The sequence below is a fragment of the Mesoplodon densirostris genome, chromosome 17 (genome assembly GCF_025265405.1).
Source record: "Mesoplodon densirostris isolate mMesDen1 chromosome 17, mMesDen1 primary haplotype, whole genome shotgun sequence".
Taxonomy (NCBI): domain Eukaryota; kingdom Metazoa; phylum Chordata; class Mammalia; order Artiodactyla; family Ziphiidae; genus Mesoplodon; species Mesoplodon densirostris.
In genome coordinates, this window is record NC_082677.1 from 1156439 (window position 1) to 1176869 (window position 20431).

Consider the following 20431-nt stretch of genomic DNA (forward strand, 5'->3'; position numbering starts at 1 on the left):
CCCTGTCGGAGAGTCGCACGTACAGGCTGTTGGCAGATTTGTAAAGAAATGAGCAGCAGGAAGGCCTGTGGAGTGAATGTGTGGACAGAGGGCTCTGCATCTGAGCCCCGTCCTGTCCGCCACAATCACCCCGAGAACTGAGTGTTGCCAGCCACGTGTCAGAGATGCAAAAACCGAGAGAGTAAGACGGATTAGCAACTTACCCAAAGCCACAGTGACAGCAAGGACTAGATAGGAAGGAGAGGCACTCAAAGCTCTTGTAGCGGGGCTCCCCTGGTGGCGCAGTGGCTGAGAGTCCGCCTGCCGATGCAGGGGACATGGGTTCGAGCCCCGGTCCGGGAAGATCCCACGTGCCGCGGAGCAGCTGGGCCCGTGTGCCACAACTACTGAGCCTGCGCTCTACAGCCTGCCAGCCACACCTACTGAAGCCCACGTGCCACAACTACTGAAGCCCCTGAGCCTAGAGCCTGTGCTCCGCAACAAGAGAAGCCACTGCAACGAGAAGCCCAATGAAGAGTAGCCCCCGCTCGCCGCAACTAGAGAAAGCCCGCGCGCAGCAACGAAGACCCAGCGCAGCCAAACATAAACAAACACACACAAAAAGCGCTTGTAGCTGTTACAGAGCAACTGGCGGCGCTCGAGTCGGCGGCTTCACGGTCTCAGCTGCGGGGACGCGGGGGTGACAGGGAGGCGCCCCCTCGGGCAGGAAGAGGCCCACTTCCCACACGCTGCCCGGGCCGGGTAAGGCCCAGCTGCGGTGGCAGGTGAAGCAGAGCTGCTCCGGGGCCTCCAGTGACTCACCAGAGCTGTGGCCTCACCGTGCCAGTTCCAGCTGGACGGGAGCAGGCGCCCTGACGTGATGCCGAAGGATATGCGCATTTCTTAGACTGAGCAATGGGCTCCAGGGAATACGTATCACTATACCTTATAGAAGCTCCAGAATCCATGCAGAGAGTCTGATTTTCTGTAGACAAGCTCTAAAACAAGCAGGAAAGGTAATGAAAGGCTCTAAGCGACACACGGCCCTGACCTTGTTAAAGGCCGGAACAGAACCCTGTCTTACAGGGGCCCTTCCGTGTTGTGTTGGAATGTTCTTTTTATTTCCTCTCTGGAATGTCCTTGTTCTTGTCCTTCCATTAAATGTCAATAGATCATTTTAAAATTAAACAAGGAAGTGGAACTAAAATGCTAAATATTTAGGGGAAAAAAACACCTAAAATAATTCTAGAAAACTAGAACAGGCGGTGAGGTCTGTAACGCAGCTGCCATCACCAAACCTGGTGGAGACAAACTGTCTGCCTGAAACACGCCCGACGCTGAGGCCGGAGCCAGAGGAGGGAGGCCGGAGCCAGAGGAGGGAGGCCGGAGCCTGAGGAGGGAGGCCGGAGCCAGAGGAGGGAGGCCGGAGCCAGAGGAGGGAGGCCGGCAGGTGAACAGTCGCCCGCCCACCTCACCCCGCATGGGGCTCCAGCGCTGCAGTATGAGTGCCACGATCCCTCGGCCAGGACTCCTGTGAATGGCTGTTTCTGGAGGAAAAGCGTATGCTGGATCCTTTCCTGAAAGTCACCCACCAGGACGGCTTTCTGGCAACTCTCAGGCAGCATGGAGATGCTGAGACCCCCGCGGCATCGCACCCTCCATCCCTGGGTGAGAGGCGTGACTGCCAGCCCAGCAGCGACACGAGCTCTGCCGGCTGCTCTCAGGCTGAAAGTCTAATCTGAGCGACAGGCCAAACATCCCGGGGCCAAGGAAGGAGGAGTGAGACACTCAAAAAAAATAAAAGTTTGCTGAGTAGCTTAACTTTACAGATTCAACCAAATGAAAACTCCTTCCTCAGAAATTCACAAATAACATTCTTTTTCCAGCGGAGCGACCTGACCTGCACTAAGATCGAGTCTGTTTTGTGACAATTAAGTTAGCGCTGCGTCTCGTTTCCCCCCCGGGAAGCAGGTCCAGCAGCCCACCTGCCGCCTCCTCTTCTCGCCTGCCGTGATCACGCACCTGTGTGGTGCCTGGTACGCAGAGCGGCAGTCCGCACAGTAGCGACCACAGCTGACAGAGGAATCGGACATTTAGAAAAATGAGACCATGTTGTCTTTTTGCTTGAGTTTTTAATTAAATATTTTAAATCTCTCAGAAAACTAAGCTTGTTTGTTTTTTCATTGGCACACTTTCCTGGAGAACAGGAAGCGTGGGTTTTCTTGTGAGTGATGCCGGCTGTGCTGCAGGGGTTGAGGCCGGTGGCCGTTCATCCCTCCCCTTCCAGATAGAACCCACATACGTCAGGTGTCACCTCACACCGGGCAAGAGTGGCCAGCATCAAAAACCTACAAACAGCGGATGCTGCAGAGGGTGTGGAGAAAAGGGAACCCTCCTGCACTGTTGGTGGGAATGTAAATTGATACAGCCACTATGGAGAACAGTACGGAGGTTCCTTAAAAAGCTAAAAATAGAGCTACCGTTCAACCCAGCAATCCCACTACTGGGCATATACCCTGAGAAAACTATAATTCAAAAAGAGACATGTACCAAAATGTTCATGCAGCTCTAGTTACAATAGCCAGGACATGGAAGCAACCTAAGTGTCCATTGACAGATGAATGGATAAAGAAGATGTGGCACATATATACAATGGAATATTACTCAGCCATAAAAAGGAACGAAACTGAGTCATTTGTAGAGATGTGGATGGACCCAGAGTCTGTCATACAGAACGAAGTAAGTCAGAAAGAGAAAAACAAATACCGTATATTAACGCATGTATGTGGAATCTTAGAAAAATGGTACAGGTGAACCTATTTGCAGGGCACGAATAGAGACACAGACGTAGAGAACGGACTTGTGGACACAGCAGGGAAAGGGGAGTGTGGGATGAACTGGGAGATTGGGATTGACATATATACTACCACGTGTAAAACAGATAGCTAGGGGGAACCTGCTGTATAGCACAGGGAGCTCAGCTCGGTGCTCTGTGATGACCTAGAGGGGTGGGACTGGGGGGGGGGGAAGGGAGGTCCAAGAGGGAGGGGATATACATATATATATATATATATATATATATATATATATATATATATATATATATATACACACACACACACATACATATAACTGATTCACTTAACTGTACAGCAAAAACTAACACAACATTGTAAAACAATTCTACTAAAATAAAATAATAACAAAAAATAAAAGAACGTCCCCGGAGCACAACGGCGACTCCGCTGTGACATGGGCAAGCCTGGCAGGCGTCTCCATCAGCCGCGAGGACCTTGTGGTCCAGGTGCGTCCGGCTCCCCGGTGCCTCAGGGTCGGGACTGCGGGCGCCTCCCGGTCCTGGAGCCGTGGGGAGAGTCCTGAGAGGGGGGGTGTCAGGGGAAGGGGCCCTGCGCCCGGCCGGATAAGCGTTTCCGTCCCCAGGCCCCCGCCCGGACTCACCGCAGACCGTCCAGACATGGCCACCTGGCCACAAACACCTGCGCACAGACGAGGCACCCGGGCCCAGCTGCACGAGGTCAGCAAGGACCGGCCCCTGCCACCCGGAGGCCACGGGCTTCCCCTCCGCACTGCGCCTCTGGAGCCCAGACCAGCCCCGAGGCGTGTCCCCGGTGCCACGTGGCCCTGGGAGGCGGGCGCGTGGGGCGGTGCGTTCCATTCCGGCCGCCCCTGAAAGTGAGCGGTTTCCAGGACGAAGAACGTGGAAAGGCGCGGCTGCTGCGCACACCCAGGGTTCCAGAGAGAACAGGCCCTGCTCCGGCTCGGCCTCCAACCCGGCACGGCTCCTCGCTTCCCTCCCGCCCCCGGGAAGCCGGCCCAGGAGGGGAGCTCCCAGGCCCCCGGACCCCGGTCACAGAGCAGCACCGGGTGCGGACCGGCCGCCCTCTCAGCCCCACGACCGGGAGTGAAAACCTCCACTGGGCCTCCTGTACTTTCGTCCTCGAATCGGAAGAGCTGACCTCACCCAGTGACCCTGCGGTGACCGGGGTGAAGGTAGAGGGTCCGTCCACGTGAGGAGGAAGAGGACAGACACCACGGAGGAGCGGGGACCCGGCCCGGGGCTCCGCGACCCCGCCCCCGCCGCCCTCCCAGCCCGGCTCTAAGCAGACCGACCGAGTCAGAGGACGGCTTCTACGGGCTGGTCGGCAAGCAGGGGAGAGACCAGGGGTGTCACACACACAGACGCAAGTCACTCCAGATAGGAGTGTTTCCACAGCCTTCACGCACGTGTTTTTGAGAAACTGGAGCTGTTAGTTACTCGCCCTGATTGAGAACAGAAGAGCCTCACTTTGCTCACAAAGGGATTTTCCAGATACTCTGGCGGCAGAAAAAAGCGTCGAGGCTCTGCTTTCAAAGGAACAATGACTTTTTCTGGGACACATCTATTATCTTCATCATATGTTTTAAAAAAAAGTAATAAAAATTCCCCTTTTTACTCTTCAGTGGGATGCTTTGCCAATGGCTGGCGTTTGGTATTCCCCATTTAGGCAATCTTTTTTTTTTTTTTTAAATTTTATTGGAGTTGATTTACCATGTTGTGTTAGTGTCAGGTATACAGCAAAGTGATTCAGCTATACATATACATATATCCATTCCTTACAGATTCTTTTCTCATATAGGTTATCACAGAATACTGAGTAGAATTCCCTGTACTATACAGTGGGTCCTTGTTGATTGTCTATTTTATATATAGCACTGTGTGTATGTCAATCCCAACCTCCTATTTTATCCCTCCCCCCATGTTTCCCCTTTGGTAACCATAAGATGTTCTTCGATATCTGTAAGACTGTTTCTGTTCTGTAAATAAGTTCATTTGTATCTTTTTAAAAATTAGATTCCACATATAAACGATATATGTCTTTCTCTTTCTGACAACTTCATTTAATATGGTAATATCTAGTTCCATCCATGTTGCTGCAAATGGCATTATTTCATTCTTTTTTATGGTTAATATTCCATTGTATATATGTACCACATCTTCTTTATCCATTCATCTGTCGATGGACATTTAGGTTGTTTCCATGTCTTGCCTATTGTAAACAGTGCTGCACTGAACACAGGGGTGCATATATCTTTTTGAATTATAGTTTTGTCTGGATTTATATCCAGGAGTGGGATTGTTGGATCATATGGTAACTCTATTTTTAGTTTTCTGAGGAACCTCCATACTGTTCTCCATAGTGGCTATATCAATTTACATTCCCACCAACAGTGAGGAGGCTTCCCTTTTCTCCACACCCTCTCCAGCATTTATTGTTTGTAGACTTGCTGATGGCCATTCTGCCTGGTGTGAGGTGATACCTCATTGTAGTTGTGATTTGCATCTCTCTAATAATTAGTGATGTTGAGAACTTTTCATGTACTTTAGGCATCTTTTTTAATTCCTTTTTTTTTCTTTCTGTTTTTCCTTTTTTTTTTTTCTTTTTTGGCCGCGTCGCACAGCATGTGGGATCTTAGTTCCCTGACCAGGGATGGAACCTGCGCCCCCTGCACTGGAAGCACGGAGTCTTAACCACTGGACCGCCAGGGAAGCCCCCCGCGCTTTTTTTTCTTAACATCTCTGGTGCAGTCCCTAAAAGTTCATTATAATTCGAATAAAGAAAATTTTACACTTAACTGTTTTTCCCCCTTTTTCTTCTAGAGCCAACTTGTCCCAATGCAGGAGTGATAATCCTTTGGGAGGGTTGTGTCGTGAGAATAACAGTAACATTGGCAACAACTGAGTTTACTACCGCTATTTACTGTGTTTTCTTTTTACCCTTTGACCCCTTCACCTATTTCTCCTCCCACCCCACCTGCCTCTGGTGACACGGATCTGTTCTCTGCATCTCTGAGCTTGCTTCCTGTTTTGTTTGAGGTTCCACGCGTGAGATCACACAGTACCTGTCTTTCTCCATCAGGCTTATCTCACTGAGCAGGTCCACGGCTCCTGTCACACACGGTAGGGCTTCCTCATTTCCATGGCCGAGGACCATCCCACTGTGTGTGTCCATCTGACCTTCTCTTTGGAGGTGGAGGAGCACCGGGGTCTGTGCCGCACCAGCTTGTAGGAGCGAGTGGGTGCTCACTCGGGGTGCTGTCCTGGGGCTGGACACCTCCGCACCCCATGCTGGCCCCAGGATTCAGCTTCCCTAGACAACTTGTTCCTGCATCAGCACTGAACCAGGGCTGGAGCACAGGGCTCAGGGGCCATCCCAAAGCCCCGGGACTGGTGTCCACATGAGGGACAAGAACTGGCTTCTACTTTTCAAGGGAAGCGAAAAACCCAAATTATAATATGAAATCTCCTGATTTTGAAAAAGCGACAACAGACTTTTTAAAAAATGGGTAAGGGCTTCCCTGGTGGCGCAGTGGTTGAGAGTTCGCCTGCCGATGCAGGGGACACGGGTTCGTGCCCCGATCCCGGAAGATCCCACATGCCGCGGAGCGGCTGGGCCCGCGAGCCATGGCCGCTGAGCCTGCGCGTCCGGAGCCTGTGCTCCGCAATGGGAGAGGCCACAGCAGTGAGAGGCCCGCGTACAGCAAAAAAAAAAAAAAAAAAAAAAATGGGTAAGACACCGTGTGGGGCAGAATAAAACACAACTGCCCAAGAAATAAAGCGTTAGGGTCCAGTCTGAGAGCCCTGCGTCGCACAGCCTGGGCTCGCACGGTGCCCGCGGTGGGGACCGGGTTCACTCAGGATCAGCTGCTCACCCGACAGCGCCTGCAGGCGGGGAGCCTGCGACCCTCAACAAGAACACTGGGCTCCTGAGTCGTGAAATGGAGGACCGACAGTGAAACAAGATCTGAGGGCTCCAAAAGAATGGGAGAGAGGTCCAGTTAATGACACATTCTGTGCTACTGGCTACGAGAAAAAGAATCGGGGGACTTTGGAAAAAACAAAGCAAGTATCTTGGCATCCTGTGGGGATGCCACAGCGAGTTACAGACCTGCACAGAGAAAAGTTCAATATTCAACTGTGAAAAAACATGAACGGACTTAAACACAAGAAGAAAAAGAACCAGTATATGGAAAGAAACAGCAATTCATAGAATGATAAACCTAAAGCCTTTAGTAAAAATCAAAAAGTTGTTTTCTTGTAAAATACATACATATTGGACTTTCCTGGTGGTGCAGTGGTTAAGAATCCACTTGCCAATGCAGGGGCGCAGGTTCGAGCCCTGGTCCAGGAAGATCCCACATGCCGCGGAGCAACTAAGTCCATGCGCCACAACTACTGAGCCTGCGCTCTAGAGCCGGTGAGCCACAACTACTGAGCATGTGTGCCACAACTACTGAAGCCCGCGTGCCTAGAGCCCATGCTCTACAACAAGAGAAGCCACCACAATGAGAAGCCTGCGCACCGCAATGCAGAGTAGCACCTGCTCTCTGCATCTAGAGAAAACCCGTGAGCAGCAACGAAGACCCAACGCGGACTGAATAAATAAATAAACAAATAAATAAATAAACACACACACACACACACACATACGACTGAAGGTGCTTATCTATCAAAATATTGATGTTAAAAACGTAATCTTATCAGTGGCTGTCTTTCAGAGGTAAGATTTTCAGCTGCTTTCATTTTCATCTACAATGTCTAGAATGTTCTATAACGAACATAAATTACGATTTTGAAAACAATACACCTATAGTAGTCATGAAATTATGAGTTGCCCTTTCCAAGCTGGTTGACATTTCTAGTGCACGAGGTCTGGGCAGGGAGTGAGCGAGGGTTTGACCGCCTTCACTGGCACAACTGACCACTGCCCGACAGAGAGCTAACGTGGGCCACAGAGGGACTTTCATTTTCCTGTAGCCGCATTTAAGAAGAAACAGGTAAAGGTGGAATTAGTGTTAATACGTTATTTACCCCCATATATCTCTTTCAAGTGCAATCAATATTAAAGGTACAGAGGGCTTCCCTGGTGGCGCAGTGGTTGAGAATCTGCCTGCCAATGCAGGGGACACGGGTTCGAGCCCTGGTCTGGGAAGATCCCACATGCCGCGGAGCAACTGGGCCCGTGAGCCACAATTACTGAGCCTGCGCGTCTGGAGCCTGTGCTCCGCAACAAGAGGGGCCAAAATAGTGAGAGGCCCGCGCACCGCAATGAAGAGTGGCCCCCGCTTGCCACAACTAGAGAAAGCCCTTGCACAGAAACAAAGACCCAACACAGCCATAAATAAATTAATTTAAAAAAAAAAAAAAAAAAGGTACAGAGATATCTTACATTCTCTTTTTTGCACCAAGTCCTCCAAATCAAGCGTGTATCAGGCTCAGCGCAGACTTCAACTCAGACGAGCCGCCTGGGTCAGCGCAGGTGCCCCCCACGGGCAGTAAGGGCCTGGGAGCCTCCGCCGGGCCCACCGAGCGCCCACTGCAGAACTCGGCAGGCTGCAGCTGCCCACTGACTGGCCATCTCATTCTGTTTTGCTTTTTTTTTTTTTTTTTTTTTTTTCTTTTTGCGGTATGTGGGCCTCTCACTGTTGTGGCCTCTCCCATTGCGGAGCACAGGCTCCGGACGCGCAGGCCCAGCGGCCATGGCTCACGGGCCCAGCCGCTCCGCGGCACATGGGATCCTCCCAGACCGGGGCACGAACCCGTATCCCCTGCATCGGCAGGCGGACTCTCAACCACTGCGCCACCAGGGAGGCCCTGTTTTGCTTTTTGATTCATGGATTTTTATTTATTTAACAGGTTATTATCAACTACGTCAGTATTCCTTTACGTCTAAGCTACTATTTACTACTCCCAGTGAGTTCTGCACGGTTAATGAACTAGAATTCAAGTACACTGACCGAGAAGTTTCTGTTGGTGTCCCGGGGCCAGCACGGGCGCACCTGCGGGAACACCATGCAAGGCATCTTCAGAGGGAAGGCGCCCAAGCTGGTGGCACCTTCTTGTTCAGCAAGTGCCTTTCAGCACCTCCCCAGACGCAGGGTCATTCGGGTGTTCAGCTCTGTCCATGACGCGAGGCACAGCAGCCTGAAACCCTGTCTGGTTTTTATTGGCTCGGGATCAAAACTACTGACCTACCCAATTCGGGCCTCGACTGTCCCCGTCAGCATCTAGAATCACTACATGTGAGTGGCCGGCTGATTCACGGAGGGCGGGGCCTCCCCCCCGCAGCACGGAGGAAGGACCCCCGCACGATGCTCCAGGCTGGAGGGACGCGGAGCTGCGTGTCCTGCATCCTACCGATCCTCGTCGGCCGCTCCATCGACCATGGGAGAGCCAGGTGAAGGCTTCCACGTGCGACCATGGATTTGTCTATTGCTCCTTTTAGCTCCCGCGTGGCACACCTCACCCCACAGAGCCTGAAGCTTTGTCTTCAGGTGTGTTCTCCCTGGTACATCATCCTGACGTACTGGCCCTTTTATTATGGTGCCCCTGTCTCAAGTAACCCTCACCGTGGAGGGTACTGTCTGATTTCAACGTCGCCACCGCCATCTACTTTATGTTTACGTTTGCAGGGCAGACGTTTCCCCCAGACTTTGGCTTTCAGTCTCTTTGTGTCCTTGTCCTTGTAACAGGTGTGCCTTGTAGACGGGACAGAGGTGGATCTTGCTTTTTTATTCAGTGTGACAGTCTCTGCCTTTTGATTGGGGGGCTTAATCCCTTTACGCAGCGAGTGTAATGATCACTATGGCTTCACTTAGGTCTGCATTCCTGCCCACGCATCTGGCTTTCACTCCGCCACTCCGCCCTCCCCGGCTCCTTCCGCGCTAAGCAAACGCTGCTTTAGTCGTTCGCTTGAATTCCTCACTGACTCTGCAGCTCTATCTCCTCCAGCTGCATTTTAGCGACGGCTCTAAAGGCTGCAACGTGCATTTTTAACGTACCACAACCTACTTAAATGTTGATTTCTAATTGTGTCAGGAAAAATATAGGACCCTTGCTACAGCTGACCCGGAGCAATGGGGGTCGGTTAGGGGTTTCAACTGCCCACACAGCCGAGAACCCGTGTACAGCTGTACAGTCGGCCATCCGCACTCGTGATTCCATGTCCGTGGATTCAACCTACCACAGAGTGCGTGGGACACATGTGCTGAAGAAAATCTGTGGATAAGTGGCCCCGTGAAGTTCAAACCCAAGTCGTTCAAGGGTCAGTGGTATCTCCACTTAAGCCCCACCCCCCGGTGCGCGAGCCGCGACAAAGCGAAGCCTCGTTTTACTGAGATCTGCCTGTACCTGAACGTTTTCACCGAATTCGGGAAGTTTTCGGCCATTACTGCTTCAGATGTTTTTCTGTCCTTTCCTCCTTCAGGGATTCCAGTTCACACACGTCACACATCCTGGACCCCTCGTTACTGTGCCACAGGCCGCTGAGATTCTGTTTACTTCTCTTCAATCTTTTCTCTGTTTTTTGCTTGTGTGATGTCCACTGATCCATATTTAATTTCACCGATTCCTTCTACTGTTGTGGGTTCTCAGCTAATTCACCTATGAAACGTGCCAGGTGGGCCAGCGAATCCCTAAGACCCCGTGTAAGCCACCACGGTTGCCTGGGGGGTCCTGATGGAAACGGGGATTCAGGGAAGGGAGAACGCGGCTCACGCGGGAACCCATTGCCCAAGGAGGCCACACAATGGACCACAGAAGAAGTGGGCTTTGGCGGGGTGCGATGCAGCGGGGCTGCCGGGGAGGCCCCAGCAGGAGGACGGACAGTGCGTGCGGGGCAGTTACTCGGCCTGGAGGCCGCCGGCATGTAAGGAGGGGGATACGGCCGGGGCAGGCGGGTGTGCCTGGCAACGAGAGAAAGGACGGGGTCGGATGAGGAAGCGCAGCAGCTCCCAAGGGGGTGGCTGCGGCCGCGTTTCAGGAAAAGGCCACCGGGAGGAATGCGGGTCGGGGGCCTTCTCAGGATTATCTAGGGTAGGGCAGGGTGTTAGCACGGAAAAGACAGAGATGTGAAAGCTACTTGGGAGGAAAACATAGCAGGCATCGGGGAAAGTGTTCATTAAACAATGACTGAAGGAGCGGCTCTGGTCAGGGACGATCCGAGACAGATCTCACTCATTGCTGGAAGGGTTGAAAGCGTAAGTGCAACTTAAACACTTCTCAAGAAATGTGGCGATCCAAATAAAAACTATAAAAAGGCTCTTATCACTTGCCCTAGTAATTCCATTTCTAAAATTTATTCCCAGGAAATCAGTGAAATCCGTTATGATTCCCACAGAAGGCTGTTCATCGCCAGCGCTGAGCTGCTCAGACGAGGAGGCCGCGAGCCCCGCGTGGTTTGATGCCATGTCAGCCCGGGCACGAGCCCGAAACTCCGCCCCTCGCAGTGGCCAGGCCTCGCTGCAGCCCACCGGTACCTCCTGCTTCCCTCTCCCCTGCCTGGTCACTGGAGCTCCTAACAGTTCCGACGTGGTGCTGTCCAACTCAAATAGATTTTTACTCAAACAAACTCTTAAAATGTTTAATATGCCTCGGTTTACCTTTTAACACCAGTTATTTACAATAAATTACAGAACATCTGTTTGAACAATGGAATATAACACAGATGTTACAAACAAAAATGTGTATGATGAAACCTTTATCCCTTCACTTCTGAGGGTTTGCACAGTTTTAGGGCCTAGAGGATGGTGATCAGAACAAAGCCACTGCTTCACAGGTCTGAAACCTGAAGGGAGAGATGGTTACTGAACAAAATACACAACTACACACATAGAAACAAATTCTGATAAAAGCCACGGAGGGAACTTCCACTGTAATGAAAGAACAAAAACGGGGTTCCAGTTTAGACCAGGGATCAGAAAAGGCTTTTCTGAATCCATGACACTAAGACAAGCCTCCAAAGAGGAGAGGGCATCACCCAGGCAAGGGGGGGCTGGAGTTGGGAAGCCTGAGAAGAGGCCACACAGCCGGCGGGGCCAGGGTGCTAACCGCGGGAAAGGGCGGGACCTGAGGCTAAGAACTCGTCCCCAGCACAGTGGGAAGGTTTCCGGAGGGAAAGGACAGGATCCTTCCTTTCCAGAGTGACCGCTCGGAGGGTTCTGTGCAGGGAACAGATGGGGACAGGAGCCTGTGGTCCCCGGCCTGGCAGGAGAGCTGAGTGAGAAGGTGAGCAGGGAGAGAGTCAACGCGTATATTTCTGCAACAGAAGAACTGGGATCATATCGTACGTGCTGTTTTGTGATCAGCCTGTTTCTACCTGTCACCCCGGGCTCATCGCTCCTTGATAACTTCCCTTAATTTCCTTTAACTAGAAATAAAATGTGGCCACTTTCATACCAAAATGTTCAGAGTGGTCATATCTGGGCTGATATAATTGCAGGCAATTTTTATTTTCTCTTTATACTTTTCTGTATTTTCCAAAAGTGCACAATGAACGCACGCTACTTTACTAACCTGGGGAAGCCTGGGGGAAGGTACGACACAAAGGTATGATTTGCTCGTGTCTTGTGAAAGTAACTCTAAATCCTATTTAGAAAGGTATAGTTTATCTTTCGGCAGGGCTGAAATTAATTTGAAAATCAAAAAAAAGAAAAAAAAAAAGAGGGGGAAAAGGCAAAGGCTGCTACACCCACAGTCATTGTTAAGACAGTTTCCTGTTACAGGACTGACATTCCTCAACTCAAGTGTTTCTTTTTTCCTCCTGCTCTTATTAATATTTCAGGGCAGTGACAACCCTGAACACTAGTCCCCTTTCCAGAGGAAGAGGAGGAAACACACGAGTCACCTGAATCCCTGCATCTCTCTCATAAGCAAAACCCCGGCCTTAGAGTGAGACCACCCGAGGCCACCTGTCACCAGGATGAAGGGATGGCAGCCTCGCATCGGCGCCCCTCAGGGTCACCCCCTGGCCCTTTCCTGATAACGGACAGCAAGGCAGAGCTGTGCGTCTGTCTGTTCCAGTGCCTGAGACTTAAGGGACAGTTTAGTGGACCAGCGGCCGGAATCCTCTCTGCAAAGCTTGCGTTTCCCACCATCACTGCTCCTGCTGAATGAGGGGCACAGCCCCATGTCCACGCGGGGCCTCCAGGGCACAGGGGGGGTGCACTCGTCGGTCCAGCCCCGAGAGGGGTGGCCAACCATGGGCCTACGAGTTAGAAACGATGGACCCCGGGACCCTCCTGCAGGTCCAGTGGTTAAGACTGCGCGCTTCCAGTGCAGGGAACAGGGGTTCGATCCCTGGTCGGGGAAGTTCCACATACCATGCAGTGCAGCCAAAAAGAAAAAAAGAAGAAACAACGGAGCCTGGAGGTCTGACCAGGGTCGGCTCAAACCCGGAGGCAAGAACCAGGGTTCCTGCAGGAGGAGAGCTGATCAGACGGGGACGAGGGGAGATGGCATCACCGCCGACAGTGTGACACGTCCACAGAGCCCCGGCGTGAGCTTGTCCGGGGGAAGGGGGGCTGGGCAAGCGCGGCCGGGGGGAGGAGGGGGGCGAGAGGAGGGGCCAAGCCGCTGAGGAGGAAGCCCCTCCGCGGGCACCGCTGGCCTCCCTCCGCTCAAGCATGTGTGACAGGGACGTGCGACCACGCTTAACGCGGCGGGGGGAGCCCGAGTCACTGGGGTCGCAAGTGGAACCCTCTCTGACCGCTGCCACGCGGTCTCAGAACAGGGCGGGGACACACGGGCGCAGCCACCACCAGGCCTGTCCTTCCGCTCTGACAGCAGCGTACCCAGCGCCGCGGCCTCTGCAAGAGGACCTGGGTCAAGGGGCGCCCTGTGTGACGGGCTGAGAAACGCGATCCTTCGGCCCTTTGTCGCGTGAGGACGCCAAGAAGTCTCTCCCTTTTCCTACTGACCAAATCACCCCAGCCTACCTGGTGCTGTGCTCGGGTCCCTGACCACTGGCTTTCTTCCTCAGGCCGAGCTGGGCACAATAAATCGATTTGTTTGTTTACATTGCTTCCTACCTGCATTTAGTTAAAAATTTTAATCATTTAAACACATACAATAAAGTGAGGAAAACTGGATTAAGTCAGGATTAGGAAAATTATACCAACAGAGAAATTCGGGGCCAGGGGAACATAGCCGCGCCAGGCCACAGCCCTGGACTCAGCACCGCCCACGGCAGAGCAAGGAGGGAGGCCGGGGAGGGTCAGGACACAGGTCATCCACAGGGAAAAAGCACGAACCAGTCCCAGGACTCCCGTCTGAAAGAAATTCCTCACCTGAGTCCCCCTCTGGGGACACACCATGATGGAACGTCCAGCTGCTCTAAGGGCCCAGGAGCCATGGGCATCCTTGCTCTCCCAAGGCCCCCACACAGACTCTGGGCAGCCCCAAGGGCTGCAGGCCCGTCCGGAGGGCGCCCTACCTGCGCTAACCCGCCACGATGCGGCAGGAGAGTGCAAATCAGTGCTTCCGAGAAGCTGCAATGTCACACACACTAACCTTGCTGCAAAACTGAATTAGCCGTTTTTAAAACTGTCTCAGGAAGAAAAAGAGAGAACACCTGGTAATATGGTCGTTTGGAACCATAAAGATTTAAAGTGAAACTAAATTTTATAAGAAAGATAAAGTCAAAGCTAAATTTAAATCGTCACTTGTGCTAATAAGAGACTACCCAATGAAACAAAACGGATGCTCATAATCAAAAACATCTTTCCAACTCCTTAAATCTATATTTAAAGAACAGCTCCTTCCTTAAGAAATATTAACCTATTGGCCTCTTTGTTTTCCCTATAGAAATTTTCATAAGTCTTTAGTGATTTATGTGCAAAAGATTTATGAACATTACATCATTTGACATAGACATTATACCATTATGCAGTGAACAGTCTTTTACTTTTTTCCAGGAACTGAATCAGAGTCCCAATAAAATGTGGGAAAAAATGTGTGTGCACATGCAATAGATAAAACACTGCATATAAAAGTGTGTTACCACCAACAAGGACCTATAAGACCTTGGGAAAACTGGGAGTTTACTGCCATTCTTAATATAGGGTTAAAATGGCATTTAAACTCAAAATATAAGAAAACAAAACTGAACCTAAATTAAAAGGCAATACAACAGGAGACAAGGGGAAAAGCTGCACCAACAGGAATTCTCTGTACCTGTTAAACACGGGAATTCTAATCTCCTGCTTTATCCAAGACTCACAACTCTAGAGGTACTGCTGAGCTTTTTCTCACATTATTTGGGTTCACATAATGACTTTCCAACCAGAATTCTCTGAAAGCAAATGTACCCTCTAACCAGGCCAGAAAAAGTCTGAGTTGGAGGGTCAGAGCGCAGGCAGAGTTGTTTTAAGTCATAAAGTAACACTGCACACCAAACTGACGGATTATTTCAGGAGCATTAAAAGGGTAAAAGGTAAAGAGTCTTTTCTACTAGCAATTAACATAAATTAAATGTTGATGGGAACTTATGGGTGTCCCGATCCTTAATTTTACCATATCTGTGTTTTACTACAAACGGCACCAGCTTCATGATTTTTTGCACTGTAATTATCACGAATGGATTTTACCACAATGAGATCCCACCTGTATTCTGGATCATTTGCCTCATTTGTTTGTTTTTATCATGACCGCAAGAACAGCGGCTCTGATTACCTCTTTTGTTTGCAAGGGATTTACACAAGGTTTTCAGCTTTGTTATTGGGCTGAGTATCTGCAATCTCACCCACTGTTTCCCTGGGACAGCTCCATCCTATCTTCAAAAGCATCAAGTTCTGTGGGTCAGGGGACAGCTTCATATTTTCACAGAGAGAAAGGCCACGGCTGTGTAGTCAGCTCGCACTGCTAACCCTCTGCGCCCACTATTCACAGCCTGGGCTTCAAGAAAGCAGCTAGTTACCCAGGTCAATCCCAGCACATCCCGGAGGGTCAAGGGAAGCCCCACAAACAGCGCCACTAGTTTCCCAAACAGATCATCTGAGAAATGTAAGTTTCTATAAGAAACTATAGAAACTATAAGAGGGCTAAGGTAGCTTTTGGAAATAAAAGAGGGCGTTGTTTCTCTTTCCTCCCAGTTCCCGTGACTGTGAGGCCAGGAGTACGTAGTTAGGCTGTTTCTAAGAAACTACAGGTGCCCAAGCCATCCTGATGTGCTCTGTGCATGAAATCCTACTCAGTTTGCAAGGCGGCAGACGTGCCTGGTCTATTTCCACGTTCATGCAGCTCTGACTTTCACACGACAGGTGGTGATACAGCGCTTGCTTTCAGAAGCCATTTCATAAGACAGTTACATGTCACGGACACGTTTTTACCTGGTTGGACATGAGCTCCATTTTACACGGTCCTGCCCCTCGGTTCGGACTTTATTCAGCTACGTGAACAGCACAAGATCGTAAACGCACGGCCCCGCGTGTGTTTCTGGGTAACTGATGTCTCCTCCATTAACTGGCCTTTATTCTTAAGCAGTGAGAAGTCAGACTGTGTTGTCACCACCTTGATGATCTCTCAAGCTTTTTATTTTCTAGTCTTTCTCATTCCCTTAATATAGTTACGTCTCCTCTAATAGCATAGATGCTACCTTTTAAAACAGGAGAAAACAGAGGCAAAGAGCCGACTCATGTTAACCAACCTTCCCCTTAGCTGAGTTAGAAAATGCACAAACCAAACACCAGTTCAAAGAAGCCAGTCTCTTCCCCATGACAGCTCAGAATAAGCCAAATAAACCCCAAGGAGAGGGCTACGTGGGAAAGCCTTCCCATCCTCACAGGGACAGGACAGAAAGTGCACGTGACACAACTTCAGGAGAGTTGAGAAATCTCTGGATCTTGCCTGAAAAGGAAAGCAGCTAACAAGATGGTTTTGGAGAGAAGGTGGAAAACAGTGCAATGGGACGCAGAAAGGGCCTCGGGTTTGTAGCCTAGAAACCCCTCTCCAGGGACCTCTGCTGGTCTCCTCTGCACCCCAGATGGGCAGCCTCCCGGGAGCGTCCACCCACCTGGTCACAGCCCGCGTCCACCAGTTCCTGCAGCATTTGTCGGTTTACTTCTGCGGCGGCCGAAGGGCCCGATTCATTAGCAAAGGGCAGCAAGGAGTATCTGATTTCTCTCAGGGCTTTCTGGTAAGGCCCGAACTTCGGGGCTGTCCTCGTCTGCTGCTGCTGCTGCCTGGCCGCGTCCTTGCCCCCCAGGGCCTTGGCATCCAGGGCGGCATCAGTGCCCGGCCCCGCGGGCGGCCCCGGGGCGGGGGTCTTGGGTGGCTGCTTCAGCCCCTCGCGGATCTCCTGCAGCCGCTGCCGGCTGTTCCCAGAGTAGGTCGTGGCGGGAAAAGTCTTCGGCCGCATGGTTAGTCCAGTTTCCTTTGACCATAAATACAATCTTCTTAAAGTGTCTATTAGTTAAAACGAAAACGAAACCGCCAACAGTATCAGTTAGTTGTAAACACACTTTCACAACAAGGTTGTTTTGAAAATGTTCTTTCCTTCCATTTTTGCAGTTCCTGCAGAGAACCGACCATTTTCCAGAGGCTTCATTTTGAAGATCATCTCTACCTGAAAAGGAAAACGAGAGGTGCTCAGAAATGGACAATGATCCTGAAAATATTCCACTTGGAAAGCTAAAGAAAGAACACACCACCTCTCAGAAAAGATAAAGACACGGTTCAACTCTGCTTAGAGCCCGTGACAGGCAGGGCCACCCCAGGCGTCTCCTGTAACATGGAACCTGCAATGACATTCCGCTCCGGAAGCCAACGCTTTCTTATAAGTACTCAATCTGGGGCAAGAACAACAGTAGTAACAACCGACAGCTCAGTTAAAGTTCTCCTGTGTAACATGACCTCACTTGGAAATCCACAGCTTGAGGGGTCAGCGGCTGGTCCACATCACGTCCCGCATCCCCACAGCTTGACTAACCAGCCTCTCCACTCACTTCAACCGGGGGTCCTTCCACCTCTTGGGAACTCTTTCTTATAAAACCCTCCCAAACCTCCTGAAAGAAACCACAGCCTGTCACGCTGAAGGTTCACACAATGTGTTATGAGACTTTGAGGGTCACGACTCCTCTGGTTTTTTTATAAAGTGGTCAACTTCTTACCGGCATTTTGACCTAAATACTAAAATAAGAATGTCTCGGGGCTTCCCTGGTGGCGCAGTGATTAAGAATCCACCTGCTAGTGCAGGGAACACGGGTTTGAGCCCTGGTCTGGGAAGATCCCACATGCCGCGGAGCAGCTAAGCCCGTGCGCCACAACTACTGAGCCCGCACGCCTAGAGCCCGTGCTCTGCAACAAGAGAAGCCACCGCAATGAGAAGCCCACGCACCGCAACGAAGAGCAGCCCCCACTCACCGCAGCTAGAGAAAGCCCGCGCGCAGCAACAAAGACCCAACACAGCCAAACATAAATAAATAAATAATAAAAATAAAATGAGAATGTCTCGCTTGTGGAAACTGACACTTGCATGGAGGGGTCTGGTAACAGCATGTGGGTGGTCACGCGGTGACCACAGTAACAAGGGCTGTGTAGATGCAAGTCGTCTGCATGCGGCACTCACCCCTCAGCAGGGAAGCAGCCTCTCTGTACAGAACTCGCTGTCACGAGGGCACTTCCCACAATGCTTATACCTGCTGCCGGCTAACTCACTGAGCGCTGCCATGCTGGCAGTCAGAAGGCGAGCCCAGCCCTGACGCTGCCTGGCAGCACCTGGCTCAGGGGCTCAGGGCTGCGTAGCCTGGGACAGGTGAGGTCACCGCCCTCCGCTCCGCCCAACAGGGGGCAGAAGCGGGTGAGCACAGAGTGAGGCTCAGCGTCCCGTGGTCACTGCCGCTCTGTCCTGAGCTGTCCTGCCCTGGAGGCAGCCCACGTGGCCGTGACCACAGAACCCAGTGAGCAGACAGTGAAGGACAATCACTTTGAGTTTTAATGAACAAAGGAAAACTGATCCCTTCTTGGAGCATCCTTTAAAAGGCGAGGGGCAAGGGGTCTGGACTTCTTTCAGTGAGGAACTTAGAAACTGTAAAATGGAACTATGCTTCACAACCTTTTTCACCCCTTTTTCCCCGCTGGGGTCGGGAGATAGCTAATGTTTATCCAGTATTTACTAAGCGCCAGGCTCTGTTCTAAGCATTTCATGTGAATTAGCTTACATAGATCTATTACATTACCATACACAACAGTAAACCTGAAAACATGACATAAAATTACTATTCCTTTCTTAGAGATGGGAAGATGGAAGGTCTCAAAAGGTTTTACCTGTCCCCTTTTCTCACTGTAACTATAAGAAGATTCTATTTAGAAAGTAAGAAGCAGGCTACATAAAATTTTCAACATGAAATTCGTATTTTTAAACACAACATCTAATACGTTAAAGTCGCTGAAATGCCCTGAGTACGCGATAGTGACCCACTGGCTGAGACACAGCTGAGGCTCCCGGGCCGTGGACCCGAGCCCAGAGCCCTGCTGCACTGGTGTCATATGGGGCACGCTGCACCTACACTCATTCTCAGTGACCTCGTGGTCTAAGCATCTGTTCTGAAACACCTAACTGTCTAAAACCACAAGTTCACATTCCAACAAAAATGAACAGATTCTCAAGGAGCTGCTGAGCACGTCTGGAGTCTGAGAACAGACGGGAGCTGTACCTTTTCCTATGATCTTCACACAAACCACTCTGTTTCCAATCTGTAGTTCTCTTCCCTTCCTTTGAAAATGGAAATACAGAAGTCATAAATCATACTGTCCTCGCAATAAATACCCGATGTGAAGGAGGGGCCTGACAACACGCAGGGAGGGTCCTTCTGGAACCCCTCCCCAACCCATCCCCCCTGCAAACGGTCACAGCGCAGAGAGAGGAGCGGGTGAGGGAGGCAGATAAACTGCTCCAAAGAAAGAGACGCCCAAGAGGAGAGAAAGAATCATCTGACAAATGGGAGAATAAAGGAGAAAGGCAGAAGCAGCTCCGGAGTGGAGAGAACTAAACCTCTGTGCAGGGAAGGCTGGAATTCCAGCCCAGGGAACAGCATATGCAAAGGAGGAGAGGAATGCACCATCCACAGGTTCCTCCACCAGCTTGAGGGCCGCGGAGAGGCCTTTCCTCGAGTCTGGAGGGATGATGCTTGGGAGGCGCCCAGGGGCTTGATGGGGAGGACCTTCCAGATCACGGCCACGTCTGGACTCCACGGGGAGCCACCGTCTGAGGCCGAGCTAAGAAGTGACACAGCCAAGCGCCCTTTAGAGAGTTGAGTCAGGAAGCCAACTGGACAGAGGGCTGGGAGGGACAAAGCTGGGACAGTCCAGGTGGACGACAGGAGCCTAGGTGAGAAGCACGACACCCCCGGTGGACAGGGACAGCTAGGCGGGGGAGCGGCAGTCCTCAGAGCAGCAGCAGGCTGTGATGGGCCTCAGGCCGCTGCCAGGCGACACAGGCAGGACAGGCAAAGCGGCTCTCCACTCGGCCCCTGGAGATGGTCCACGGAGAAGGAAAAAGAGCTGTAAGAAGGTCAAAGCCAGGACACAGGGCCGGCCTCCCTGCCTGGCCACGGAAGCAGAGAGAAGGGTGTGGGGCCGCGAGGAGGATTCTGAGTAAATTCCCTGGGAGTTACTCTA

At 51.3% G+C, this 20431-nt stretch overlaps 1 protein-coding gene across 3 annotated transcripts in view; it reads right to left on the reverse strand.

Moving 5' to 3' along the window:
• The window catches only part of LATS2 (large tumor suppressor kinase 2), a 48893-nt gene that overhangs the window by 22225 nt on the left and 6237 nt on the right, over positions 1–20431 (reverse strand). For all 3 annotated transcript variants that reach the window (XM_060080314.1, XM_060080312.1, XM_060080313.1), the window contains exon 2: positions 16827–17378. In XM_060080314.1, the coding sequence (XP_059936297.1) occupies positions 16827–17171 (345 nt within the window). In that variant the 5' untranslated portion in view covers positions 17172–17378. The remainder of the gene's footprint in view (positions 1–16826; positions 17379–20431) is intronic.